General features: G+C 51.4%; 1 protein-coding gene across 9 annotated transcripts in view; it reads right to left on the minus strand.

Moving 5' to 3' along the window:
- Positions 1-377: 377 nt before the first annotated feature.
- TLK2 (tousled like kinase 2) overlaps positions 378-27,547 on the minus strand; it is a 57,923-nt gene continuing 30,753 nt past the window's right edge. For all 9 annotated transcript variants that reach the window (XM_054176645.1, XM_054176650.1, XM_054176644.1 and 6 more), the window contains 13 exons: positions 27,252-27,362; positions 25,354-25,490; positions 22,487-22,639; positions 17,461-17,527; positions 13,578-13,675; positions 13,146-13,227; positions 10,626-10,717; positions 9,435-9,524; positions 6,929-7,098; positions 5,310-5,448; positions 3,986-4,097; positions 2,912-3,019; positions 378-571 (listed from right to left, as the gene is read on the minus strand). In XM_054176645.1, the coding sequence (XP_054032620.1) occupies positions 398-571; positions 2,912-3,019; positions 3,986-4,097; positions 5,310-5,448; positions 6,929-7,098; positions 9,435-9,524; positions 10,626-10,717; positions 13,146-13,227; positions 13,578-13,675; positions 17,461-17,527; positions 22,487-22,639; positions 25,354-25,490; positions 27,252-27,362 (1,533 nt within the window). In that variant the 3' untranslated portion in view covers positions 378-397. The remainder of the gene's footprint in view (positions 572-2,911; positions 3,020-3,985; positions 4,098-5,309; positions 5,449-6,928; positions 7,099-9,434; positions 9,525-10,625; positions 10,718-13,145; positions 13,228-13,577; positions 13,676-17,460; positions 17,528-22,486; positions 22,640-25,353; positions 25,491-27,251; positions 27,363-27,547) is intronic.

A 27,547-nucleotide genomic window follows, 5' to 3' on the forward strand; every position in this document is an offset into this window, starting at 1 on the left:
TTGGTGGTTGGTTGGTTGGTTTCCTGCGTGGTCGCCGACTGGGATCAACCTCCCAAGCCCCCAATCTCTTCTCCACGTGGCTCGGCCCTAGAGGCTGAAGGGTTGGTGGTGGTGGGGGGAGGGGGGGGTTGGTGGGCTTGTTTTTTGTTTCTTGATGGGTTGATGTTGCCATGCTCTATGGATGGAAACAAAAGCAAGAGAAAACAACAACAAAAGAAAGAAACAAACAAAGCAGCACCTGGTGCAGGTTTCTTGAGACCCTCCGTTCCAAAGCTGGTTTTTCCCCCAAGTCTTTCTGCCGGGTTTCCTCGAGCAGTTTGGTTGGGTGGGTGGGGTGGGTGGGTTGTTTGTTTTGTTTGTGGGGGGTGGTTTTTTTTTTTGGCCTATTTTCTCTGTCTCAGTTTGAAGAGCTGTTATTGGATGATCCAGAGGTGGATGCGACGGCAGCTCCAGCTGGGCTGCTCGTGGAGACAGACTTGCGGATGTGAGGCAGCAGGTAGGGGTCACAGGCCAGCTGCTGGACGTCTATCCGATCCTCCTTCCGGTAGGCCAAGCAGCGTCTGATGAACGCCTGCAGGGACCCCAAAAGCAGCCATCAGCAGAGGGGCCACAAACAGGCAGCCTCCCTGCACAGAGAGCTCCCTGGGAGCGGGGCCAAAGTGACGAGCCCAGCGCCAGAACTGCTTCCCCAGTGGCCGCAGGGACACGGAGAATCATCGAACCAGCAAGGTTGGAAGAGACCTCAAGGATCACCAAGTCCAAGCTGTCACCCAACACCCCCTGACTGCTAAACCATGGCTCCAAGGGCCACATCCAAGCCCCTCTTGAACACCTCCAGGGATGGGGACTCCACCACCTCCCTGGGTAGCACATCCCAGTGGCCAACAACTCTCTCAGGGAAGAACTTTCTCCTCACCTCCAGCCTAAACTTCCCCTGGCACAGCTTGAGACTGTGTCCTCTTGTTCTGGTGCTGATTGTCTGGGAGAAGAGACCAACCCCCTCCTGGCTACAACCTCCCTTCAGGGAGTTGCAGAGAGCAAGAAGGTCACCCTTGAACCTCCTCCAGGCTAAGCAACCCCAGCTCCCTCAGCCTCTCCTCCCAGGGCTGTGCTCCAGACCCCTCCCCAGCTTTGTTGCCCTTCTCTGGACACCTTCAAATCTCTCAATGTCCTTCTTAAACTGAGGAGCCCAGGATTGGACACAGGACTCAAGGTGTGGCCTAAGCAGTGCTGAGCACAGGGCACAAGGACTTCCCTGCTCCTGCTGGCCACACTCTTCCTGATGCAGGCCAGGATGCCCTTGGCCTTCTTGGCCACCTGGGCACACTGCTGGCTCATGTTCAGCTGCTGTCCACCAGTACCCCCAAGTCCCTTTCTGCCTGGCTGCTCTCAGCCACTCTGCCCCCAGCCTGTAGCACTGCCTGGGGTTGCTGTGGCCAAAGTGCAGCACCCAACACTTGGACTTGTTGAGTGCCATCCTGTTGGACTCTGCCCATCAAGTCCAACCTGTCACCCAAGACCTCATGACTAAACCATGGCACCAAGTGCCACGTCCAATCCCCTCCTGAACACCTCCAGGCATGGGGACCCCTCCACCTCCCTGGGCAGTTCACAGCCCAGCTCCTGCACCTGAAGGTCATCTCTCCTCAGGAGGAAGCACAGGGGCAGAGGCACTCACAGCACTGCTACCATGGAATCAGGGTGTTGGAAGGGACCCAAAGAGATCATCGAGTCCAACCCCCCTGCCAGAGCAGGACCATACAATCTAGCTCAGGTCACACAGGAACACATCCAGATGGGCCTTGAAAGTCTCCAGAGAAGGAGACTCCACAACCTCTCTGGGGAGCCTGTGCCAGCGCATGTGAAGAAGTTCCCCCTGGTGTTGAGGTGGAACCTCCTGTGCTGCAGCTTCCATCCATTGCTCTGTGTCCTATCCCAGGGAGCAAGTGAGCAGAGCCTGTCCCCTCCCTCCTGACCCCCAGCCCTCAGATATTTATAGACATGTATTAAATCCCCTCTCAATCTTCTCTTTTCCAGGCTGGAAGAGACCTTTAAAGGTCTATCCCAACCCCCCTGCAGTCAGCAGGGATATCTCCCAAGTAACTAGTGACAGGAAGAGAGGAAATGGCCTTAAGTTGTGCAAGGGGAGGTTCAGGTTGGAGATTAGGAAAAATTTCTTCACTGCAAGAGTGGTCAGGGGTTGGAACAGGCTGCCCAGGGAGGGGGTGGTGCTGTCCCCATCCCTGGAGGGATTCAAGTGTGCAGATGTGGTGCTTCAGGTTCAGTGGTCATGGCAGCTGGGTTATGGTTGGACTCAGTCTTTTCTAGCCTTAATGATTCTGTGACCAGGTTGTTCAGCATGATGGAGCAGGAATTTCTTCAGGTTACTGCTTTTGCCTTCCTGCCATCCACACAACCAGCTGCCAGCACATTTCAAGGGCCAGCAGCAGGCAACAAATCCAGTGCAGCCCCCACCAGGCCACTCATCCTCAGCCTGACAACACCACACAGCCACTGCCTGCTCTCTGCAGCACAGCACGTTAGGGGTTGGAAGGGACCTCCAGAGATCATCCAGTCCAACCCCCCTGCCAGAGCAGGACCATGGAATCCAGCACAGGTCACACAGGAACACATCCAGATGGGGCTTGAAAGTCTCTAGTGAAGGAGACTCCACAACCTCCCTGGGCAGCCTGTTCCAGTGCTCTGTGACCCTCACAGTGCAGAAGTTCCTCCTCATGGTGAGGTGGAGCCTCCTGTGCTGGAGTTTATATCCACTGCCCCATGTCCTATCCCAGGTGTCCTCTCCCTTTTGAGGAGGACCACTGCTGCTGGTTTTGGGGAGAGCAAGAGGACAGAAGCACCAGTGCCTATCACTGACTGACAGCCACTCAGGGCAAGATGATTTGTTTACCTTTGCTTCTGGTGTGACTACTGGCTTTGGAGGGAACTGCACCTCGGTAGCTTTCAGAATGGTGTTCTCCTGCAGAATGTCTTGCTGGGACTGGTTGTGACCAAAGGGCTACCAGAAATAAAGCCAGGGAAGAGAGCTGTTAAAGGCTGTTGACAGGCCTTAAAAAAAAAATCCAACCCCACAACACTACTGTGTATCATCACTTGAGATCAGCAGTTCTCTGGGCAGGAAGCCCATGAATGTTGTGAAGGTGCTAGAGATCCCAGCCAGCTGAACAGGACACGCTGCTCCTGCACTTCAGCTGAGCAGAAGGGACCGAGCTGGAATGTGTCTGGGGTGCTTCCGGCCCAGACAGGAGGCATCTCCACTTGCTTCCAGACCCTTTGTAGGTCAGCTTCAGCACATGCAAGAGGGCCTTCATCTCAGCTGACAGGAGATTCACCCACTTCAATCTCTGCTGGGCTGGTTCCACCCTTTCTCTGACAGATCACACTAAGCACCAGCCTGCTTGTCAGCACAGCACTCTGTTACCAAGGAGTCGTGAGAACAAGAGGCGGTGGAATCCTCCTCCTGCTCCAACCTGCTGCTTCTCTTGGTTCCAAAAGAATTACCTTGCCTCAGGACAAATCAGCTTTTCCTGACTCTTTCCTCCCCCCCAAAGCCATCCCAAGAATTTCTAGAGTGGCTCTTTGCACTTGCAGCCATCAGGCAGTATCAGGCTCAGCAAGGACTTGGCACGCTGAAAGCATCACAAAACAAGACCAGACCAAGAGCCTCAGGTGTACCCCAGAAGGTTCACTTGTCCTGCCTGCCCATAATGGCCTCAGTGGGAACACTCCTAGAGGAAAGAGATGCTCTGCAGAACCCCGAGGGCAGCCATCTAGAGCAAACCAAACCAACCTAGTAAATTCTCTCCCCTTCATTAGTATGGACTCTGCTGTGGAGCTGAGGGCAGGGCGACAAGACAGAAGCACCTCCTAGGCCTAGGGAGGAGGAGGAGGAAGCAGAAACCCAGGGCTGCCTCTCAGAAGGTTTGGGAATCACCAGTGGGAAAGGAATGAAAAGCCTTCTTACCTTTCTGCCATAGAGACACTGATAGAAGATGACTCCCACTGACCAGACATCAACTTTATTTGAAATCTTTGGAGGTTCCTTCCCAACCACAAAACATTCTGGTGGCAAATACCTGAAGAGGAGGCAGGGACAAGAGGTTATGGGCAGCACCTCTACATGTTTTCAGTCATTTTCTTTGGAAAGGAAGGAAACAAGCTTCTGTGATCAGATAGTGGCTTGTGACTCTCCCTGCTGACTGCAGGGGGGTTGGACTAGATGACCTTTGGAGGTCCCTTCCAACCTATAGCACTCTATGATTCTGTGACTTGAGGGACCCTGTTTCATTCCTGTGCATCTCTGGGCCAAGATCACCAACACACATCCCCTCTGGGCACACATTCCTCCTGGGAACAGCCATCCCAAGGACTCTCCAGACACTTGTGGTCTGAGCTAGTCAGCACAGTCAGTCTCTTTTCACCAGAGCACACAAAATAACCCAGTCCTCCTGTATCTTCAGAGCTGGCATTAGCTGTTAAAAGGCCTTGGCCAACATTTCCTCCATGGAAACACACAGCCAAAAGCCACACTTGCAGAAACACAGCCCCCAGTCCACATCCTAGTGAGAGGCACTCAGCCTCACTCAAACTGCAGCTAGCTTCACTTTTAGGAGCAGAACAAAACCATACACTCCAGAGAGCCCTGACAAATGGTGCTGTTCAGCTGCTGCCCACTGTGGCACTCTGCATCTGGACAGTGGCTAAGGGGCACGTTCAGTGGTGTGCACCACAGGCCTTGCTCTCAGCCACAGAGTGACAACACTTGGCACAGAGGATAAAGCATTGTTGAGGTGGTCCTCCACACAACACAGAAAAGCAAAGCTCTGGCTCCAGACAGCACTCTGACATCTGTATCTCCTCTAAGAGCCAACTATGGAATTTCACCTCCTCATTTCAGTGGAACACCCTTCCCATCTCCTTGCTGTATCCCAATTTCCACGGCCTTCTCCTCCTTCCTTGCTTAAACTGTTAGGCAGTGCCATTATGGAGTGTGAAATAGCAGCCAAGCTCCACTCCAGAGCTCAGCAGCACACAGCATATGCAGGTTTTCACCAGGCCCTTCGGGGAAGAGACTGTTTGCAAACGTACCAACACTAACCCGCTGAAAAGCAAGAGGCTGCCAGCCTCCAAAGGAGCAGTGTGACAGCAAGAGCACTTCCCAGGGTCTCAAACCTCAGCCTCTCAAGCTGTCACAGACAATGGCAGCACACACAGAGCTGACACAGATCCAAGGCTGTTTATAAACTCCTCTTGCTCTGGAAGTTGCAAGTGCCCCAGGCGACTCTTACCAGTAAGTCCCAGCCCCCTGCGATGTCAGCTCCATGCCGTCCACAGAGTTGTAGCTGTCATCATCCATGATTTTGGAGAGGCCAAAATCTGTGATTTTGATCTCTCCACATGCAGTACCATTGACTAGAAGAATGTTACCTAGACAGAGGAAGGAAACAGCCCCTTAGGATGCACACAGCCAGCAGGAAAAAGAACCCCAACACGAGCAAGGAATAAAACTGAACTCCGGCACTCCGCACCAGAGCACAAAGAGCCTACAGTGAGCTGCTGCAGCCTGGGGTACAGCTTTTAACACTCTGAGCTCCTACCACGTGCTGCATCTCATCTGCCCATCCTTCCATGAGCCAGTGGCTCAACACTGCTTGGAGCCTCCAGATTCTGAGCCCTGTTGGCCACAGGAGCTGGATGCTGCTGTTTCGATCCCTCCCAAAGGTCCCGTTGGAAGGGCAGGTCAAAAAGGAGGATTAAGGAGAGCAGTACACACACACTCATGACTCATTCTGCCCAGAAGTCCTGACTTGCCCCAGCCTCTCAACAAACCAGAAACTCTCTCTCTCCTTCCTGGCAGTGCTCCCCAGTGCTTTCTAAGCTCCAAAAAAAAAAAAGAGGACAATTACTGCTTAGGCAAGAGACTTTTACAAATCCATCGAGGCAGCTCTCCCTGTTTGTCTCAAAGCCTACAGCAAAGCAGAACTGTGCATGATGGCAGTGGATGAATCACAGCTTTAGACAACTGTAGGCAGAGCTCTGCAGTGTGCTCAGACAGCATGAGGACAGCTGGGGGGAAGAAAACAGGGTCACTAGAACTAGAGCAACAGCACCACCTCCAGTACAGATTCCTCCTGCTGATGCAATGAACCACATCACACAGCAGTTACACAATGCTGATGAAGTGCCACCAGTACAGGAAGACAAGCCAGGGCTGACTGCCCAAAGAGGTGGAGGATTTTTACTGGGCTAGGGAAACAACAAAGTGTGCATCACCCCAAAAGAGAGCACTGCCATTTCCCACCTCACAACTCTGCCCAATGGTGAAGGGCAATCTGCAGCCACACTCGGAGAGGACCTTCTCCAGGGCAGATGTCACCCAGTTCAAAGGCAGCTGGACTGCACGCCCTCAGCTTTGTGAGCTGCCACACCACATGAACAAACAAACACTTCCCAGTCAGCTTCTGCCACCACATCTTCAGGCAGATGATTACAGAAAGAATAAGCCAGAAGAATGGGAGCATGAACCACAGTGGTAATTATGGGAACCCTGATGAAGCAATAACAGAAGCTCTCCACAGCAGAGTACAAGCAGGACGTTAAGAAACCGAAGACAGACACTGGGTGGTTGGAGGGCTAGCTCTGAACAAGGAGGCTGCTTTTTCTGGAATGCTGCTGCTTCCTTGGTTTATGTTGCAATTCTGGGAGACAAAACCCTTCTCACAGCATGTTCCATGCATTTGAGTTCTGATTCTTGTTGCAAGTTAACTTTTCCCACACAGCCCCCCCCACCCCCGCCGTCTCCTTTTCGCTGTCTGCCCAAAGTCAGCTCCCCCCGCAGTGTACTCAGCACCCATTGCCTGAAACCCAGCACCCATCCTTAAGCACCTCAGCTGGCAGCAGAGCATACCTGGTTTAAGGTCATAGTGTATGATGGGAGGTTTGATTTCATTTAGGTATTTTAAAGCATTCACAATCTGCATGATAATGGATCGTGCCTCTTTCTCCGACATTAACTTGTGCTGCTTCAGGTAGAAATCCAGATCATTCCCCTCACAGTATTCTAACACTGTACAAAACCTGGAAGCAAAAGAGGAATTCTTGTCAGTTCAGGCACCTGATGGAAACCAGAACACTTTCTTGTTGCTTGACTCCCCTACACATCCAAGTGCCAGGTTCCACCCGTTGGCCACAGCAACCCCAGGCAGTGCTACAGGCTGGGGGCAGAGTGGCTGAGAGCAGCCAGGCAGAGAGGGACCTGGGGGTACTGGTTGACAGTAGGCTGAACATGAGCCAGCAGTGTGCCCATGGGGCCAAGAAGGCCAAGGGCATCCTGGCCTGCATCAGGAAGAGTGTGGCCAGCAGGAGCAGGGAGGTCATTCTCCCCCTGTACACCATACTGGTTAGGCCACACCTTGAGTCCTGTGTCCAGTTCTGGGCTCCTCAGTTCAGGAAAGAGGTTGAGCTGCTGGAAGGTGTCCAGAGAAGGGCAAGAAAGCTGGGGAGGGGTCTGGAGCACAGCCCTGGGAGGAGAGGCTGAGGGAGCTGGGGTTGCTTAGCCTGCAGAAGAGGAGGCTCAGGGGAGACCTTCTTGCTCTCTCCAACTGCCTGAAGGGAGGTTGGAGCCAGGTGGGGGTTGGTCTCTTCTGCCAGGCAAGCAGCACCAGAACAAGAGGACACAGTCTCAAGCTGTGCCAAGGGAGGTTTAGGCTGGATGTTAGGAAGAAATTCTTCATAGAGCAAGTGATTGCCCATTGGAATGTGCTGCCTGGGGAGGTGGTGGAGTCATCATCCCTTGAGGTGTTTAGGAGACTTGATAGGGTGCTTGGTGCCATGGTTTAGTTGATTAGATGGTGTTGGGTGATAGGTTGGACTTCATGAGCTCAAAGTTCTCTTCCAACCTGGTCTATTCTATTCTAAATTCAGACTCCCCCAGCCTATTCACCCCACTCTAAAAGTAAGCTGCCAGAGTCCTCAATACTCAGCAGTGCAAAGGTCAGAGGTGCCTCACAGTTAAGTGTGGGGAGGCTGCCCAGGGGGTTGTGGAGTCTCCCCCTCTGGAGATATTCAAAACCCACCTAGATGTGTTCCTGTGTGTAGGTGATCCTGCTCTGGCATTGGGGTTGGACTGGATGAGCTTCTGAGGTCCCTTCCAACCCATTCTGTGATTCTGTGAACTGTGACACCCAGCACTGGCAATCTCTGTCAGCTGGGATATTTGCCCAGGCCAGCAAAGAGGAGGATTTAAGGAGAAACTTCTTTGGTGTGAGGGTGCTGGATCCCTGAAGCAGGTTGTGGAGTCTCATGCCCTGGAGAGTTTCCAAACCCACCTGGACAATGTGATCCTGAGCAACCTGCTGTGGGTGACCCTGTTTTAGCAGGGGGGATGGACTGGGTGATCTCTAGAGGTCCCTTCCAACCCCCACCATGCTGGGATTTACTACTGCAGCACCACATCCAACAGGAATGCAGCAGCCTGGTTTGTGAGCTGCCATCTCTAGAAAACCACTGATGTTCAAACTGCCTCAGACATCTCTGCAGCACAGCCTGCAACACTGCTGGGGAGGTTTAAGATGGAAAAGGGGAGATACAGACTAAAGATCAGGAAGAAATTCTTTAGAGGGAGGATGGTGAGACACTGGAACAGGCTGCCCAGGGAGGCTGTGGATGCTTCCTCCCTGGAGGTATTATAGTATCATAGAATCAGTCAGGGTTGGAAGGGACCACAAGGATCATCTAGTTCCAACCCCCTGCCATGGGCAGGGACACCTCACACTAGATCAGGCTGGCCAGAGCCTCATCCAGCCTGGCCTTAAACACCTCCAGGGCTGGGGCCTCAACCACCTCCCTGGACAACCCATTCCAGGGCTTCACCACTCTCATGGGGAAGAACTTCCTCCTCACATCCAGCCTGAATCTCCAGCTCCAGCTTCATTCCATTCCCCCTACTCCTATCACTACCTGAGAGCCTGAGAAGTCCCTCCCCAGCCTTCTTGGAGCCCCCTTCAGATCCTGGAAGGCCACAATGAGGTCACCTGGGAGCCTTCTCTTCTCCAGACTGAACAGCCCCAACTCCTTCAGTCTGTCCTCATAGGAGAGGTGCTCCAGCCCTCTGCTCCTCCTCGTGGCCCTTCTCTGGACACCTTCCAGCACATCCAATGAACATTCAAGGCCAGGCTGGATGAGGCCTTGAGCAACTTAGGGCTGGTTGGAGGTGTCCGTGCCCATGGCAGGGGGGTTGGAACTGGATTATCTTTGGAGTCCCTTCCAAGCAACTGGATTATCTTTGGAGTCCCTTCCAAACTAAACCATTCTAGGACTCTCTGGTCTCTCCTGGGAGGTTTCAAGAGACCAAATGCTTTGTCTGGAGTGAAGGGGCCAAGGCAAGTGAAAGGCCACAGCAGCACAACACTTACGAGTCAGTATCCAGCGAGAAGTAGTCGTAAAGCTTCACTATTCGAGGGTGATCCAGTTCTTTGTGAATTCTGTACTCTCTACATGCATGTCTGAAAAGAGGCAAGTCTGAGCATTAGCCATACAGGGGACTCAGCTCTAAGCTCTGCAGCAGGGACACCCAGCACACCACACAGCAGGCCGGCTCCACTCAAACCCAGGCGCGCCGCGCGGGCAGCTGAAGAAAAGGCAAAGCCAAAGGAGGAGCTGTGCAGGACAGCTCTGGAGAGCCACAGCCTCTGAGGGCATCTCAGACACTGGCAGTGCTACAAAATAACTGCTCTGGATTAATGGTGCTGCCTGCCAAAGCAGAGTAACCTCTTCATAAACCCTTAAGGGATCCAAGAGAGCTGAAGGCAGACACCAGCACGCTCCAGGAAACCACCGCAGCGCTCAGCAGCCCAAGGGCCAGGCTTCACACCCAGCTCCGCTGGTCCCAGGGACTTGGTGGGGAACTAAGATCACAGCCTCCCCTTTCAACCTCTGTTGAGAAGGTCTGGCTGCCATTCTGCACAGCTGATGGCACTAGGGAACAGGAGCTCCCAAACCTGTACCTCCCCTCAAAGCCATGACCTACCTACAGGCCTATTGTGAAGGGATTCTAGGGAGCAAGGGGAAGGGGATGGCTCTGGGGGGAGCACAGTGCAGGTGTGCACCTGGGAGCTGGCCATGAACAGCTGTTTCCTACAGGAGCATTTCAGAGGGGCAGAAGTCACTTCAATGCTTCTGGTACTGGTGTTTTAAAAGCTTGTGTCATGGTGTTTAATCAAATCTCTGTGTGTCATGCTTGGAAGCTTTCTGATCTGACCAGAACTTCTGCAAGGAGCTACTGGGGCAGAGAGTGGCTTTTAGCATGTGGCAAAAGGAGGGAGAGGGGCAGGAAAAAGGCAGCAGAGGGGAGGGGGGGGCAGGAAAAAAGGCAGCAGAGGGGAGGGGGTCCAGGAAAAAGGCAGCAGAGGGGAGGGGGGGCAGGGAAAAAGGCAGCAGAGGGGAGGGGGGGCAGGAAAAAAGGCAGCAGAGGGGAGGAAAAAATGTCAACAGAGGGGAAAATGTTGGCAAAGCAGGAGAAAAAGGCAGCCTGTTCACAGGCACTGGATACCCAAACACAGGCTGAATCTGGAAACATGGCTGGCTGCTGTTCCAGCCTTACTTACTTGTGATAGTTTTCTTTCTTCTCATCTCTCCAGTTTTTGTTTAACTGGTGGATTTTCACAGCTACATATCTCTGTTCTGTTAAATCAAATGCCTGCAGAGAGAAGAGCTGAAGATGAGTAGGAAGCACGACTGCAACACCACCAAAGCAGACAAGCTCCAACAGGGCACTGTCCCCACCCAGGAAATCAGCATCAGGACATCACTGAGTGAAGAGCAAACCCACATTTTGATGCAATTAGCTTCAGCCATCAAACCAAGCAGCTCTGAAAACAATTGACTGTGCTTTGATCTGGCCTCCCCCATGGGCTCTAACTGATGCTGCCTTTAGCCTGACATCTTAGCACCAGAGCAGAAAGACCAGAAAGGCCAAGTTCCCAGTTCATCACACTGCCATTATTCCCCCAAGCCACCTAACTCATTTTCTCCACTCAGTTAGAAGGGTACACAGGGGGTTTTCAATGTGTTGTTTCACACTGGCAGCTCAGCTCTCCATCTTGGAGCATAAAGTTTGAGCTCCTCTAGAAGCTGGAGAAGTCAATGGCAGAAGTGTGCCAATCTCGTGCTGTAGCTCTCCCTCCAGGTCCTTGCTGTTCAGGCAGTCTTTAAAAGACCAGAGCCCTGCAGCTGTGCTCTTGGAGGAACACAAATCTTTTCCCTTGTGTGAAAGCAGCAACAGCTGATGTACAGGACAGGGCAAAATCCCACTATAAGCAGACAAGGATAAGCTTTGTCCATCTAAAATGACTCCTAATGCTTTAGAGACTGGCCCAAACCCTGGAGAAGAAGGGCTAAGGGTGTCTTGTTTCACTGACAGAACTACAACTCTCAAGCCCAGTCAGGTAGGAAGCATTCACAGCCTTTTGCTTTCACCTGTGGAGCCAAAGCTTTCTACTTCATAGAATCACAGAATGGTTTAGGCTGGAGGGAAACTTGAAGACCATCCAGTTCCACCCTCCCTGCCAAAGGCAGGGACACCTCCCACTAGACCAAGTTGCTCTAGGCCTCATCCAACCTGGCCTTGAACACCTCCAGGAAACAGGGCATCCACAACCCCCCCTGGGCAACCTGTCCCAGTGCCTCCCCACCCTCACTGTGAGGAATTTCTCCCTAATTTCCAGCTGGAATCTGCCCTCTTTCAGCCCAAAGCCAACTGCTCCTCGCTCTATCACTACAAGCCCTTGTAGAAAGTCCCTCCCCAGCTTTCTTGCAGGCTCCCTTCCAACCCTGGAAGGCCACTAGAAGCTCTCCCCAGAGCCTTCCCTTCTCCAGGCTGAATATGGATTTCTGCTTTACACAAGTACTTGGTCAGCAGAGCTCCCAGGAGCAATTCAGAGTGCTCAGATGCACAGCCCCCTCTTTATTTTCACTACCTGAGCAGCCCAGCCCCCTTGGCTTAGATATCTACTGTTGTCCTGCATCAAAACAACAACTGACTGAAGTTTGCAGGATTTGCCTTGGCACAGTTACTGTCACTCTAGCCAAATTCACCATGAATGAGGAACTGCTGGGTGCAGACAAGGAATATTTACAAGTGGAAAGGTTTTAAGCATAAGTCAAAGAGCAAGCACCAAATTATCCCAGCTCTTGGCCCTGCAAGAATGCTGACACACAACTAATCCCCAGCTGCAGGGGAAGTCCCCAGACTGCACACACTCCCCCAAGCCTGCTACTTCACAGTGTAAAATGAGGACACAAGGGAAAAAAAACCAGCCTGCTACCCCCAGAAAATGAAGGCTCTTGTTATTTATAAGAGCTATTTGCCCTTAGTATTGCAGCTATTTTCTCTTCTTCACAGTGAGGTTAGACTAGACTAGAGTAGACTAGACTAGACTAGACTAGACTAGAGTAGAATAAACCAGGTTGGAAGAGACCTTTGAGATCATCCAGTCCAACCTATCACCCAACACCATCTAATCAACTAAACCATGGCACCAAGCACCCCATCCAGTCTCTTCCTAAACACCCCCAGGGATGGGGACTCTACCACCTCCCTGGGCAGCACATTGCAAGGGCCAATCTCTCTTTCTGTGAAGAACTTTCTCCTCACCTCCAGCCTACACCTCCCCTGGCACAGCTTGAGACTGTGTCCTCTTGTTCTGGTGCTGCTTGCCTGGGAGAAGAGACCAACCCCCACCTGGCTACAATCTCCCCTCAGGTAGTTGTAGAGAGCAGTAAGGTCTAAGATTCAGACTTGCTAAGCCATACCCAACACAACTTCACTACTGCAGGTGTGTGCAGCCCTTGAAGGAACAGGTGGTTTGCTTCCCTGTCCTGACAAAACTTGCAGATTTGCTGCAGCCTTGTCTTGAAGCAACATACCTGGCAAGAGATCTGACCTCTGAGGACAAGGGCAGAAGCTCACAATCTGAAGCCCCCGAACGCAGGCCAGATGCGCCACGTGCTTTGCCCTCCCCTCCTTCCCTCCACAACCACACACAGAGCCCAGGGAGCAAACCAGGCTGAAAAAACCCAATCCTGCTGCCTGCAGATCCCACCACAGACTGCCACTTCCACTTTACCTTATATACTTCACTGAAGCCACCTCTACCCAGGAGATGTAGCAACAAGTATCTATCGTTTAGCGTGGGATGGTCTTTGAATCTGGGGAGAAAGGCAGAGGTTGAGAACACCACCAGAAAGAATGCAGCAAGTGCACAGATGAATTACAGCCACCACACAGCTCAGCAACACCACAAAACACCAAAATGGTGCCACTGGCTAGCAGGTTTGATACTATTTGATCAGTTTGCACTGGTAAGAGACTATGGAGTGGTAGCTTGATGCACTGGGAAGGCTTTGCCGTACGTGAAGCCGTAACCCTGTGCCCACCCCCCAAGTGACAAATGAAGTTAGAACATCAGTTTAAAAGGGATTCTATGTGTTTGCTCTCATGATGGGGGACAAATAAAGTAACTGTTACACATTCCTGGCCCTGAATGCCATGTGCTTACTGTGAATTATCTTCATTGTGTATCCTTTTCAATTCCCTGATATGTAGATTTCTAACCCTCTCTAGCCGTTCCAACTCCGCCTGGATCTCTGCTTCTTCCTGCACAAGGGAAAGACAGAAACAAAGCACAGCACTGAAGTGAAGCACTTGCCATTGCCACCTGGGTTACAGAAACTCATGGAGTCACAGAAGAGTTTGAGTTGGGTTGCAAGGGACCTTAAAGCTCATCCAGTTCCAACCCCTGCTGCCACGGGCAGGGACACCTCCCACCAGCCCAGCTTGCTCAAGGCCTCATCCAGCCTGGCCTTGAACACCTTCAGGAACAGGGCATTCACTACCTCCCTGGGCAACCTGTTCCAGTGTCTCCCCACCCTCACTGCAAAGAATTTCTTCCTCATCTCCAGTCTTAATCTTCCCTCTTCCAGCTTCACTGCCCCTCGTGCCTGTCCCTACAGGAGAGGTTCTCCAGCTCCTCGCCTCCTCTGGGCCCTCTCCAACAGCTGCAGGTCCTTCTTGTGCTGAGGGATGCAGTGCTGCAGGTGGGGTCTCAGCAGAGCAGAGGGGCAGAATCCCATCCCTGTCCTGCTGCTCTCACTGCTTTTGATGCAGCCCAGCACACAGCTGCCTTCTGGGGGACAAGTGCAGGTGGAGTTCCACTTGTGAAGAAGTGACTGGTAAATAACTTGTGTGGGAGATGAGAGAGAAGGTCACAGCCAGCCAAGAGCCAGGTGGAAGGTGAGAGGAATGAAAACTGACTGGGCAATTTTGTTTACATCCCCACACAGACAGGAGCAGGCAGATCTTGACACTTCCCTTGTTTTTAACATATGGACTTGATCTTAGAGATCCTTCATGATTCTATGATCTTCAGTAACTAGGAAGCATTGTTACTCTGGCCCTGCTCCAGCCCTGCTCCAGCCCCAAGTGCTGTGGGGCTGGTTTTGTAGGATCTCTCTGCCTCTGCTGGGACAAGAGAAAGAAGACAGCTCTTGGAAGTAAGGATCAGGGATGTCAAGATGATAAATGGGAATGGGGCAGCATCTAGAGGGGATGGACACTGATGACCTCACTGCTCTCTACAACTCCCTGCAAGGAGGTTGGAGTGAAGTGGGAGTTGGGTCTCTTCTCCCTAGCATCAGGTGATAGAAGGAGAGGAGATGGCCTGAAATTGTGCCAGGAGAGGGTTAGGTTGGAGATTAGGAAAAATTTCTCTCCTGCAAGAGTGGTCAGGGATTGGAACAGGCTGCCCAGGGAGGTGGTGGAGTCCCCAGCCCTGGAAGCGTTCCAGAAGTGTGTGGCCATGACAGTGTTAGGTTATGGTTGGACTCAAAAGATCTTAGAGGTCTCATCCAACCAAAACAGTTCTATGATTTGGTGACAACCTTGAAGGACAACATTGGGTCCTATCAGCAGTAAGTGGTCAGAGTGTAACTTAGTGCCCTGTGGAAGTTTTGGCAGACTGGAGGGCTGGAAGTCCTAGTTCTCAAACACAACACTGTGCACAGGGTTACAACCCATGGAAGCATGTGCCTTGAGCAGCATTATTTGGTAGCTGTGACCCAAGGGACACAGCTACCCACTTGTCCTGTGACTCTGTTCCTTCCCTTCCCAACTTGTTCTATTTTTAAGCCTAAAGAATGAACCAGTTTCCCAAAGTGGAGAAGGGTAAGGACAGCTTCAGACAATGCCCCAAACCCTGAACATGACTTCACTCTCCAGTAAGGTCCACTTCCAAATGGATTCCTCTGTTCCAGGCTGGCACACGAGATGCCGGCATGGATGGACCTGCAGTGAACCCATTCCAGCCATGTGGAAGCTGCACAGCAAGCATGCCTCTGGCATACCCCTGCCTGTATCCCTCTCTCTGCTCACAGGGCAGTAAAACAGGCAGGGTGCCAGCAGATTCCACGTGGGCATTAACATTCCCTTGCCACTGAAAATAACAAGGAGCTCAGCAGCATTAATGAGGCCTTGCATTCAACTTGGGTGTCAAGGTTACAGGAGGAAAACCTAAGTGTGGAGCTCAGGCACCACCTGGGAAAAGAAGGTCTCCAGCAATGCATTTCCAGGTGCCCTCTTTGCTTCATGCAGGAGAGAAAACTCCTTGGCCTGAGCAGAGATCCCAGCTAAGCAGTACATGGCAGAAGAGATCTATTCCTTTGCAGTACTTCATCCCAGAGCATTTATTGGTAGCTTACTGCAACTGAAAGGTAACCAACAGCCTCTCTGAATACAGCCTCCCTGAGAGGTGCAGTTGCTGCTGAAGCCAATGTATGTGGAAACAGAAAGGCAAGGCAACCACCCCAGCAGGGCTACCTTCCAAAAGCCCCAGAGATCTGATGGGGCTGCAGCAAAGAAAGAAATTCTTTACAGTGAGGGTGTCCAGGGAGGCTGGGGCTGTCTCCTCCCTGCAGGTGTTCAAGGCCAGCTTGGGTGAGGCCTTGAGCAACCTGTCCTAGTGGGAGGTGTCCCTGCCCATGGCAGGGGGGTGGGAACTGGATGATCTTGAAGGTCCCTTCCAATCCAAACCATTCTATGAGAAGCCAATGATGGCTGCAGTCTTTGGTGTGTTCTTATTTTAGTCCCTTGGTCCATTCCTTCCTGTTCCCCCATATCAGACACGAGCAGAGCCCAGGACTAGGCAGATCACAGTGGCAGAGTAAGATGCTCCAAAACAGTGGAACTCCCTGCAGGAAGTCCTAACTGCAAGGACACAGATATCTATTTACTGAAGCTAAAAACATCCTTCCTCAATGCCACTGCCTTGGGGGGAAAAAAAAAATCAATTACAAACTCCTGGGCATGGCTTTCAAGGCCCAAGGATCTCTCAGTTACCAAACAAACAGTAGTGACCTCGACAGAGAGATTTTGTAGACTGCTTTGTCTTGGAAGGGACCTTAAAGATCATCCAGTTCTAACCCCCTGCTATGGGCAGAGACACTTCCTACCAGACCAAGTCACTCAAGGCCTCATCCAATGTGGCCTTGAACACCTCTAGGGTTGGAGTCTCCTCAGCTTCTCTGGACAACCTGTTCCAGTGCCTCACCATCCTCCTGGGGAAGAATTGCTTCCTAATGTCTAATCTAAATCCAGCTTCTTCCAGTTTGAAGCCATTACCCTTCATCACTCCATACCTTTGAAAAAAGGCTCCCTTCTGCAGCCCCCTTCAAACCCTGGAAGGTTGCTCTAAGGTCTTCCCAGGGCCTTCTCTTCTGAACAGCCTCAACTGGAACGTGTCCAGAGAAGGGCCAGGAGGATGAGCAGAGGGCTGGAGCACCTCTCCTGTGAGGACAGACTGAGGGAGTTGGGGCTGTTCAGTCTGGAGAAGAGAAGGCTCCCAGGTGACCTCATTGTGGCCTTCCAGTATCTGAAGGGGGCTCCAGGAAGGCTGGGGAGGGACTGCTCAGGATCTCAGGTAGTGCTAGGACTGGGGGGAATGGAATGAAGCTGGAGGTGGAGAGATTCAGGCTGGAGGTGAGGAGGAAGTTCTTCCCCATGAGAGTGGTGAAGCCCTGGAATGGGTTGTCCAGGGAGGTGGTTGGGGCCCCATCCCTGGAGGTGTTTAAGCTCAGGCTGGACGAGGCTCTGGCCAGCCTGATCTAGTGTGGGGTGTCCCTGCCCATGGCAGGGGGGTTGGAACTAGATGATCCTTGTGGTCCCTTCCAACCCTGACTGATACTATGAACTCTCAGTCTGTTTGCAGCAGAGGTGCTACAGCCCTTGAGACATCTCCACGGCCTTCTTTGGACCCACCACTCCTTGCCCTTCTTGTGTTGGGGGGCTCCAGAACTGCACACAGCATTCCAGGTGGGTTCTCACCAGGGCATTCATAGAACACTCCATCAATCAGCTTCCCACAGGCCTTTGGTGCAGGGGCTTCTCACCTTTTTAAGATGACCTAGCCGGAGTTTGAAGATTTCTTCCTGTTCGTGGTACTCCGCTAACGTTAACCTGCACAGGAGACACAGAGCCCGAGGCATCAGGCATCAGCATGGCACAAAGGCAACAAGCTGTTAGGTAAACTCTGCAGCTGCTTGTACTTTCCCCCCCCAACAAGCAATATAAATGAGAATGAAAAGCCTAAACCCTGATCATACAATCAATAAGGTTGGAAAAGACCTCAGAGATCATCAAGTCCAAGCTGTCACCCAACACCTCCTGACCACTAAACCATGGCTCCAAGTGCCACATCCAATCCCCTCTTGAACACCTCCAGGGATGGGGACTCCACCACCTCCCTGGGCAGCACATTCCAATGGCTAACAACTCTCTCTGGGAAGAACTTTATCCTCACCTCCAGCCTAAACTTTCCCTGCTGCAGTCTGAGACTGTGTCCTCTTGTTCTGGTGCCGATTGCCTGGGAGAAGAGACCAACTTCTTTAATCTTCCTGAATGAAAACCTCTCTCATTCAGGGGCTAGGACCTAGTTTCAGGGGAGCATGTTTCAAGTTGCATTGTGGGACCTTCCTCTCCTTGTTAAGACACAGTAACTACCATGGAGCAAAGAAGAGAACTCAAAAGGAGTTTGGCTGCTTGCTTCTCATTCAGCTTTCAGAAACTAGGGAAGCAATCATGCCCCTGTACATGGCACTGGTGAGAGGCTGAATCCCGAGTTCAGTTTTGGGCCCCTCACTACAAGAGGGACATTGAGATGGTGGAGCAGGACCAGAGAAGGACAATGAAGCTGGGGAAGGGTCTGGAAAACAGGGCTGGTGAGGAGCAGCTGAGGGAACTGGGGGTGTTTAGTCTGGAGAAGAGGAGGCTGAGGGGAGACCTCACTGCTCTCTACAACTGCCTTGAAAGGAGGTTGGAGCCAGGCTGGGGGTCAGTCCCTTCTCTCAAGAACAATTGATAGCTGTTAGCCATTGGAATGTGCTGCCCAGGGAGGTGGTGGAGTCCCCATCCCTGGAGGTGTTCGAGAGGGGATTGGATGTGGCACTTGGTGCCATGGTGTAGTAGTCATGAGGTCTGGAGTGACAGGCTGCACTTGATGACCTTTGAGGTCTTTTCCAACCTTACTGATTCTATGATAGGATGAAATGAAGTGATTTAAATGGAATATTAAGAGCAGTTTCTTCACTGCAAAGAGTGCTCAGACATTAGAACAGACTGCTCAGGGCAGTGCTGCAACCACTGTCTCCAGGAGTGTTTAGAAACCATGCAGATGTGGCACTCAGGGAGATGGTGGACTTGGCAGTGCTGGGTAAATGGTCTTTTCCAACCTCCCAGGATTTATTTTCAACCTGCCTCAAAGGCAGCCTCTGTAAGGGATTTCAGAAGAAATAAATCTTCCTCCATTTTGTACCTGATCCACATCAGTCCAACAAAAGCATTTACAGCCCAACTAATGATTAAGCAAACAGTCAGCACAGTTGCTTCAGCTTACTTCCAAACCCACTGTTTTCACAAGCTAAATCACTCCACACAAACCACATCCATCCACTGGCAAACAGTCTGCATCAAGGACACCACCAGAAGCTCTTCTAAACCACAAGGATAATGCCCTGAAATCTATCAGGGGAGAATGATAAAACCAGCAAGAAGCAGAGAGGAAGAGAGCTGGAAGCACAAAAAGACTTAGCAGCAAACCCAGGTGAAGCTGGATTACACCAAGGCAGGCTCACACCAGAGGCAGAAGCTCTCTGGGTAGCAGACACCACCATGATTTCCAGGCACATCAAGAGCTGTGCTGCCACCTCTACAGAACAAGCCACACCACAGCTGCATTAGGTAGGGCTGCTGGGGAAAAATATCCCTGTGGAAATGGGGAAAGTCTTCTCCTGTCCCTTAGAACTGAAAGGTCACCATAATGAAGAGTCAAGACATCCATGCCCAGACATTCCATTTACTTCTTTGACAGCTATGAAACTTGCTTTAGTGCTTCCTAAGCTGCTGTGGCCACAAGAAGGGGTAAATGTCCTCTAGTCAAGCTAGTGATGGGCAGAAAGCACACAGTGACCTCCAAGCCAACAGTGCAGGCATCAGCATCCTGTGTGGGGCACCCCTGAGGTTGCAGAGCACCCTGGATATCCTGATTCACCCAGTCATGTGCCAGCCCTGCTGTGACTGCAAAAGGCAGTGGCAGCCTTTGCTTCACAGGCACTTTCAAAGGTCAAGACCAAGAGTTCAAAGGGCTGCAGGAGCTCTGACGTCAGGTCATGCCCAGGAGATTTAAGAGTGCAAAAAGCAAAGTGCCACTGAGAGGTTATGCTATTGGTCCATGGCAAGAAAAAGAAGACTGTGGGACCAAGAGGGCAAAAATGGTGTCCTGGAGTGTTAAGTGTGTCCAGCAAGTTCTCCTCCCACTCTGCTCTGCCCTGCTGAGACCACACCTGGAATACTGCATCCAGTTTGGGGCTTCCCAGTTGAAGAGAGACAGGGATCTGCTGGAGAGAGTCCAACAGAGGCTATGAGGATGATGAAAGACTGAGAGACCTGGGGGTGTTAAGCCTGAAGAGGAGACTTATCAATGCCTATAATATATCTAAGGGGTGGGTGTCAGGATGAAGAGGCCAGGCTCTTTGTGGTGGTGCTCAGTAATAGGCCAAGGAACAACAGGTACAAGCTGAAACAGAGGAAGTTCCACTTCAACACGAAGGGAAACATCTTCACTGTGAGGGTGCTGGAGCCCTGGAGCAGGCTGCCCAGAGAGGTTGTGGAGTCTCCTTCTCTGGAGACTTTGAAGATCCATCTGGATGTGTTCCTCTGTGACCTGCACTAGGTGACCCTGCTTTGGCTGTGGGGTTGGACTGGATGCTCTCTAGAGGCCCCTTCCAACCCCTAGCAGTTTGTGATTGTACGAGAGTCTCCGAGCTAACATCTTTTCCACTCACAAAAATCTCACTGCAAGTAATGTCCCAAACCTCTTGTGAGACACAACTTTCCTGGCTAAGGAACTCTCAGAGCACCAGTGACTTCAAAAGAGGTAAGAAACAAAAAGGAAGATCTTCTGTAAGAAGAAAGAGCAGCACTTCAACTCCTTCCCATTTCCCTGACTCAGAGACCTGTGAAGGGCTGCTTTGGAGATACAGGTCAGTGCTTAAGGCACTGTCTTTAGAGAGAGAGAGCATCTTCCTTTCTGCAGCACACCAAATGAATGTTTGAAAAGCCTCACCAGAAGGTTCAGGGGAACCAAGGCTCCTAAATGCCTGCCATTTGGGGTACTTTTTTCCCTTTAAGAAAGCACCACAGATCACAGTGATGCTGAAATCACCCCTGAGGTTGCAACACTTCAGCCAGACAGGGCTTTGCAAACTTGATGCAGCAGGAACACTGAAAGTTACTGTATTCAAAACCCAAGAAGTTAAGCTCAGGCAAAGTCTGGACTCAGCAAAGATTCTTGTTTTACTCCAAAGAAAACTATTTAGAACTGCAGCCAGATGTTGCTGAATGCCAGGCTAATTCCACAAGATTCATTTGTGCATGGAGTGAAGCCTAGAGGCAAGATTCCATTTGAACATCTCTCCTATGAAGAGCCCTGGGGCTGTTTAGTCTGGAGAAGAGAAGGCTGAGAGGGGATCTTATCATTACCTATAAGTATCTGAGGGGTGGGTGTCAGGATGAAGATGCCAGGCTCCTTTTGGGGGTGCCCAGTGACAGGACAAGGAACAGTGGGTACCAGCTGGAACCCAGGAAGTTCCACCTGGGCATGAGGAGAAAATTCTATACTGTGATGGTAATGGAGCTCTGGAACAGGCTTCCCACAGTGGGTGTGGAGTCTCCTTCCTGTGTGACCTACTCTAGGTGATCCTGCTCTGGCAGGAGGGGTGCACTGGATGACCTTTTGAGGTCACTTCCAACCCCTAACATTCTGTAATTCTCTGGGGACCTTCAAAACCCTTCTGAATGTGTTCCTGTGCAACCTGCCCTAGATGATCCTAGTTTAGGCTCCAGGTGAGGAGGAAGTTCTTCACAAAAAGAGTTATTGGCCATTGGAATGTGCTGCCCAGGGAGTCCCCATCCCTGGAGGTGTTCAAAAAGGGACTGGATGTGGCACTTGGAGCCATGGTTGAGTTAGTCACAGTATCACCAAGGTTGGAAGAGACCTCAAAGATCATCAAGTCCAACCTGTCACCTCATGACTAGACTATGGCACCAAGTGCCACATCCAATCCCCTCTCGAACACCTCCAGGGACAGTGACTCCACCACCTTCCTGGGCAGCACATCCCAATGATAAATGACTCTCAGTGAAGAACTTTCTCCTCACCTCGAACCTAAACTTCCCCTGGCACAGCTTGAGACTGTGTCCTCTTGTTCTGGTGCTGGTTGCTAGAGAGAAGAGACCAACCCCTTCCTGGCTACAACCACCTTTCAGGTAGTTGTAGAGGGCAATGAGGTCACCCCTGAGCCTCCTCTTCTCCAGGCTAAACAACCCCAGCTCCCTCAGCCTCTCCTCACAGGGCTGTGCTCAAGGCCTCTCCCCAGCCTTGTTGCCCTTCTCTGGACACCTTCAAGTGTCTCAATGTCCTTCTTAAACTGAGGGGCCCAGAACTGGACACAGGACTCAAGGTGTGGCCTAAGCAGTGCTGAGCACAGGGCACAACAACCTCCCTGCTCCTGCTGGCCACACTATTCCTAATGCAGGCCAGGATGCCCTTGGCCTTCTTGGCCACCTGGGCACACTGCTGGCTCATGTTTAGGCAGCTCTCAATCAGCACCCCCAGGTCCCTCTCTGTTTGGCAGCTCTCAGCCCCTCTGCCCCCAGCCTGTAGCTCTGCCTGGGGGTGTTGGGCGACAGGTTGGACTTGACGATCTCCGAGGTCTTTCCCAACCCCACTGATTCTACGCTCTCACAGCGGGGTTGGACTCAATGATCACTGGAGGTCCTTTCCAACCTCTCCCATTCCTGCATTCCCCTCTGAGGAGAGCACTCAGCCTCCCCACGGCCCGGGAGGGGCAGGTGACCTACGTCTCGTTCTCCGCTCCGTTGGTCTTGTTCTTGCGCTGCTTCTGCTCGGCGCTGGCCGGCGGGGTCTGGCCCATCGCAGGGGGCTTCCGCTTTGCTAACATTTTCCTTTGCCTTTCTATTTCTTCCCGCTGGGAATTTATCCTCTCCTGTTGCCTGGAAAGACAAAAAACAAGAGCAGAGAAAGCCATGAAGCAGGGTAGCTGACGGTATGGACCCGGCTGCTTTCGGCTCTCGCCGGCTCGGAGCAGCGAGTTTCGGCTCGGCTGGTAGCAGCATTTCTGGGCAGAAAAGGAGGGGAGGGGGGGGATGTGCCAAACATCATGACTCAGAGCCTTTACAAGGTATTTTTGCATAAAAGGGGATTCTTTTCCTGGCCCACAGAAACCTTTTAGCAAGTGAAAGGTTTTATTCATGCAGAGGATATCCAATACCAAGGAGCTGCTAACCTCACGGAAAAGCCAGAGGTCCAGGGTAAGTCAACTCACTTTCCAGACACTCTTTCCTAGAAGGCTCTCTTTCAAATCTCAGACTTGCCTGTGAAAACTATTCCTGAAGCCTGGCACTGTCTGAAAAAAGTATCCTTGCACTTCAGGGGTCCAGTCAAAGTTCCCCTTAGTTTTCTGCAACATCACTAACACCATTCCCAATTGCACTAAGGAAAGCCTCTCCTCCAAGATAAAAAAGATTTGATCTTAAAACACTTTGCAGTGATAAAAGAGACCTGGGGGTGCTGATTGACAGCTGGCTGAACATGAGCCAGCAGTGTGCCCAGGCAGCCAGGAAGGCCAATGGCATCCTGGCCTGCATCAAGAATAGTGCGGCCAGCAGGAGCAGGGAAGTCATTGTGCCCCTGTACTCAGCACTGGTTAGGCCACACCTTGAGTCCTGTGTCCAGTTCTGGGCCCCTCAATTTAAGAAGGACATTGAGACACTTGAATGTGTCCAGAGAAGGGCAACGAGGCTGGGGAGAGGCCTTGAGCACAGCCCTGTGAGGAGAGGCTGAGGGAGCTAGGGTTGTTTAGCCTGCAGAAGAGGAAGCTCAGGGGAGACCTTCTTGCTCTCTACAACTCCCTGAAGGGAAGTTGTAGCCAGGAGGGGGTTGGTCTCTTCTCCCAGGCAACCAGCACCAGAACAAGAGGACACAGTCTCAAGCTGTGCCAGGGGAAGTTCAGGCTGGAGGTGAGGAGAAAGCTCTTCACTGAGAGAGCTGTTGGCCATTTGAATGTGCTGCCCAGGGAGGTGGTGGAGTCCCCATCCCTGGAGGTGTTCAAGAGGGGATTGGATGTGGCACTTGGAGCCAGGGTTTAGCAGTCAGGAGGTGTTGGGTGACAGGTTGGACTTGATGATCTCTGAGGTCTCTTCCAACCTTACTGATTCCATGATTCTCTGTGGTCACAGGGGAAGCAGTTCTGGTGCTGGGCTTGTCACTTCGGCCCTGCTCCCTAAGAGTTCTCTGTGCAAGGAAGCTTCCTGTTTCTGCCCATCTGCTGATGGCTGCTTTTGGGGTCTATGATAAGAGCACTCTTGAAATTTCAGGTCTAAATGACTTGAGCATTTCCATGCTTAATTCACTTTCAAAAAGAGGCTGAGACTGCAAGTAAATATCCCTGAAGTATTCCAGGTCTTAGAGCACAAAACTGAGGAAGAATTCTGAAGTCCTTCAGCTGTGCCTAACAAGAGCTGCACCTCCCTAGCAGGCTACAGAGAAGTGCTATGAATTTAAAGATCACACAGAGAGAGCTCTCTCCAGTGCAATTAATTTGCCAAGTCCTACTTCAAGGCCTAGGCCAGGTGGGAATTTACTGGCTATTTCCATTAACATCCTGCATAAAAGGTCTCTGATCTTCGTTTCCAGGTTTCTGCAGCCCCTTTGATCACTGTTACCAGGAGGCAGAAGAAGTTAAACAGTATGGATTTTCTCTTCTAAGCTTCTCTACTTTCTACTTAAAAAAAAAACCCAAACATTAAAAAGCAGCTAATTAGCCTGCCTTGACTAATGTATGCAAGTATGCAAAGCAAATTGATTGACTCAGGACACATGCAACAATTTGGTCTGCCCTCTACCCTAAACACTGCACAGCCAGGTAGGTGCACTTGAGAACAGAATCATAGAATGCTTTGGGGTGGAAGGGACCTCCAAAGGTCATCCAGACCAATCCCCCTGCAGTCAGCAGGGACATCCTCCACTAGATCAGGTTGCCCAGAGCCTTGTTGAGCCTGACCTTGAATATCTCCAGGAATGGGGCCTCAACCCCCTCTCTGGGCAACCTGCTCCGATGTTCCACCACCCTCATGGTGCAAAACTTGTTCCTGACATCCAGTCTAAATCTCCTCTGTTTTCAAACCATTGCACCTCATCCTATCACTACAGGCCTCTGTAAACAGTCCCTCTGCAGCCTTCTTGTAGGTACTGGCAGGTTGCTACTAGGTCTCCCTGGAGCCTTCTCTTCTCCAGGCGGAACACCCCCAGCTCCCCCAGCCTGTCCTTGTAGCAGAGGTGCTCCAGTCCCCTGATCATTTCCACGGCCCTCCTCTGGACCCACTCCATCAGGTCCATGTCCTTCCCATGCTGAGGGCTCCAGAGCTGGATGCAGCACTCCAGGTGTGGTCTTAGTGCACAGCTTACTGCTTCCCAACCCAGAGGCCAATTCAAACAATTCCATTCCAGTTCAGTTCTCTGGAGGTTTAAGTGGAAACACATTTCTCACTTCAACACAAACATGTTCCCCAGCAGCAGCAGCAGCAGCTCAGCTCCTCTCCCATCCTGCCATGCATCAGCCACACCATTCCCACAGTCTGACATGCATGGCATCACACACAACTGCAGATCTTTTCCATCTCTGAAGTTAAAGGGTGTTTGTCCTCACTTGATGAGGTTCTGGAAGGCGTAGCCATCCGTCCACTGCTCAGTGAAGGAGGCGCCGTGCCGCACGGTGGTGAAGTGCCCCAGCCTCAAGCGGTCCTGCATGCTCTTATCTCGGCATGCCATCTTCTCCTGCTTTGACTGAAAACAAAACACAGGCAAAAAAGAGAAGCCATAAATTAGCAGCTAAGAGCTCTGCTGCCTTTTAAAGCTCTACCAATTCTTATTACTTGCCATTGTTTCAGCTCTGCTTATCTGAAACCCAGGTGAAAATCATTGATCAAGCTGTTGCTGGTGCTTCACCCTGCTCTGACAGCTCTTTGTTTGCCTCCTTTCTGACATTTTAGCCTCACCTTGCCTTCCCCATTACTGTCTGAGCAGTTCTCCCACTCTATCATCAGCCTAGAGAAGGATTAAAACTATCCCTTTTGTATGAATAGCTTAGCTAGACTCCAGAGTGGCTCTGATCAGCCCCTTATTCACTCCAACAGCAGATGAAGGAAGAAAACACAACTTGAATCACTGTCAAGACTAAGCTACAATGATCAGCCAGCTCAGTCCTACACTTGCACCACTCCCAGAAGTGACACAATCTCAGTTAGGTCACCAACAAGCAGTGTGGTGTCACTCACAGAGCATTTGTGTTAAGTGAGAGGAAATTTCCAAGGCTCCAGATGAGAGCAGCGAAGTTTCGGTCAGTCGAGAGTAAAGATGAAGCAGCAAAGCTCCTCCCTGGAGCTGCACAGCACCCATCTGGACGCCAGGTCTAACCAACACCTAGCCCAGTTACAAGTCCTCCCAGAAAGGGGAGTCCCATGCAGCCAAGAACAATCAGCTCTGTGACAAAATCACCTCAAACAGACTGGATGTACTGGCCAGCACCCTGCTGCTTTTGCCCACCCAGTGCCCACAAACAATAGATGTGATTGGCCAGCAGGTGAAGGAGCAATCAAAGCCTTGCATTGTTTAACCATCAGGAAGCCTGGAAAACTTTCAACACTGAAGCAGGCTGGACACTGGCAAACAGCAGCCTGGCACTTTCCCCAGTGTCTTTAATGTGTTGTTTTGGGTGGTACACAAAAAACCCCCACCATCTCCAGCTTTGCTCTGTGAAAGAAGGAAAGGTCTAAATCACTTGCCCAGGTCCCAGAGTGTATCTGGCAATTTCACTGCACAATGGGACACTGCTCTTCCACTGCCAGAGCTGGGCTGTGTTGCCTTTTGGATCTAAGAGTTTCCAAATCAAGCTATGCCTGATGCATTTTTTTGCTCAGACTTGAAGGGTGATCTCCCCTCCCTTGCCTGAGACTGTGAAAAACAACCAAGTCAAACCATTCTGAACCATATCAGAGAACCTCTCCTGTGAAGCCAGGCTGAAAGAATTGGAGCTGCTCAGCCTGGAGAGGAGAAGGCTCCAAGGAGACCTTCACTATCTGAAGGGGACCTACAGGAAGGCTGGGGAGGGATTGTTTAGAAGGGTTTGGTAGTGATAGGACAAGGGGCAATGGTTTGAAACTGGAGCAGGGGAGGCTGGACATCAGGAGGAAGTTCTTTACAAAGAGGATGGTGAGACACTGGAACAGGCTGCCCAGAAATGCAATTGAGGCCCAGTCCCTGAAGACACTCAAGATCAGACCTGATGTGGCCCTGGGCAGCCTGATCTAGTTGGAGGTGTTCCTGCTGACTGCAGTGGGGTTGGATAAGATGCCCTTTGAGGGTCCCTTCCAACTCAATGCAATCTATGACCTTCAGCCTTAGGATTCCCTTCCCGCTTGCAGAGAAATCATTCAAGACAGAATTCCGGTTGCTTTTCGTCACTAGAACCATAGGAGCAGGTTTTCACTGCTTAGAAAGAAGCCTGAGGAGTTTTCAAGGCCATGAACCAGGACTGCAAGTGCTCACCTTCTCTATGAGAAGCTTCTTGCTCATTGTTACACATCTATTCAACCGCTCCTTGTACTTCTCCAGCATCTTCTGCTGCTCATCTATCTGCCGCCTCAAATCGCAGTTGGCCTAAAAGCAAACAGAGAAGAAAAGCTTTTGACTTTAAGCCACTCCAAGAGGCAAACTTAAGCATCACCTAGGAAGAAGTTTCTCCAGCATTAAAGAAAGCAAGCCAGCAGGATCAAAAGAAACAAAAGAAGAGAGACCAGGTTCCTCTCAAAACATCTAAGCCAAGCTCTTCACTTTACAACCCA

The sequence above is a fragment of the Dryobates pubescens genome, chromosome 36 (assembly GCF_014839835.1).
Source record: "Dryobates pubescens isolate bDryPub1 chromosome 36, bDryPub1.pri, whole genome shotgun sequence".
NCBI classification, from domain to species: Eukaryota; Metazoa; Chordata; class Aves; order Piciformes; family Picidae; genus Dryobates; species Dryobates pubescens.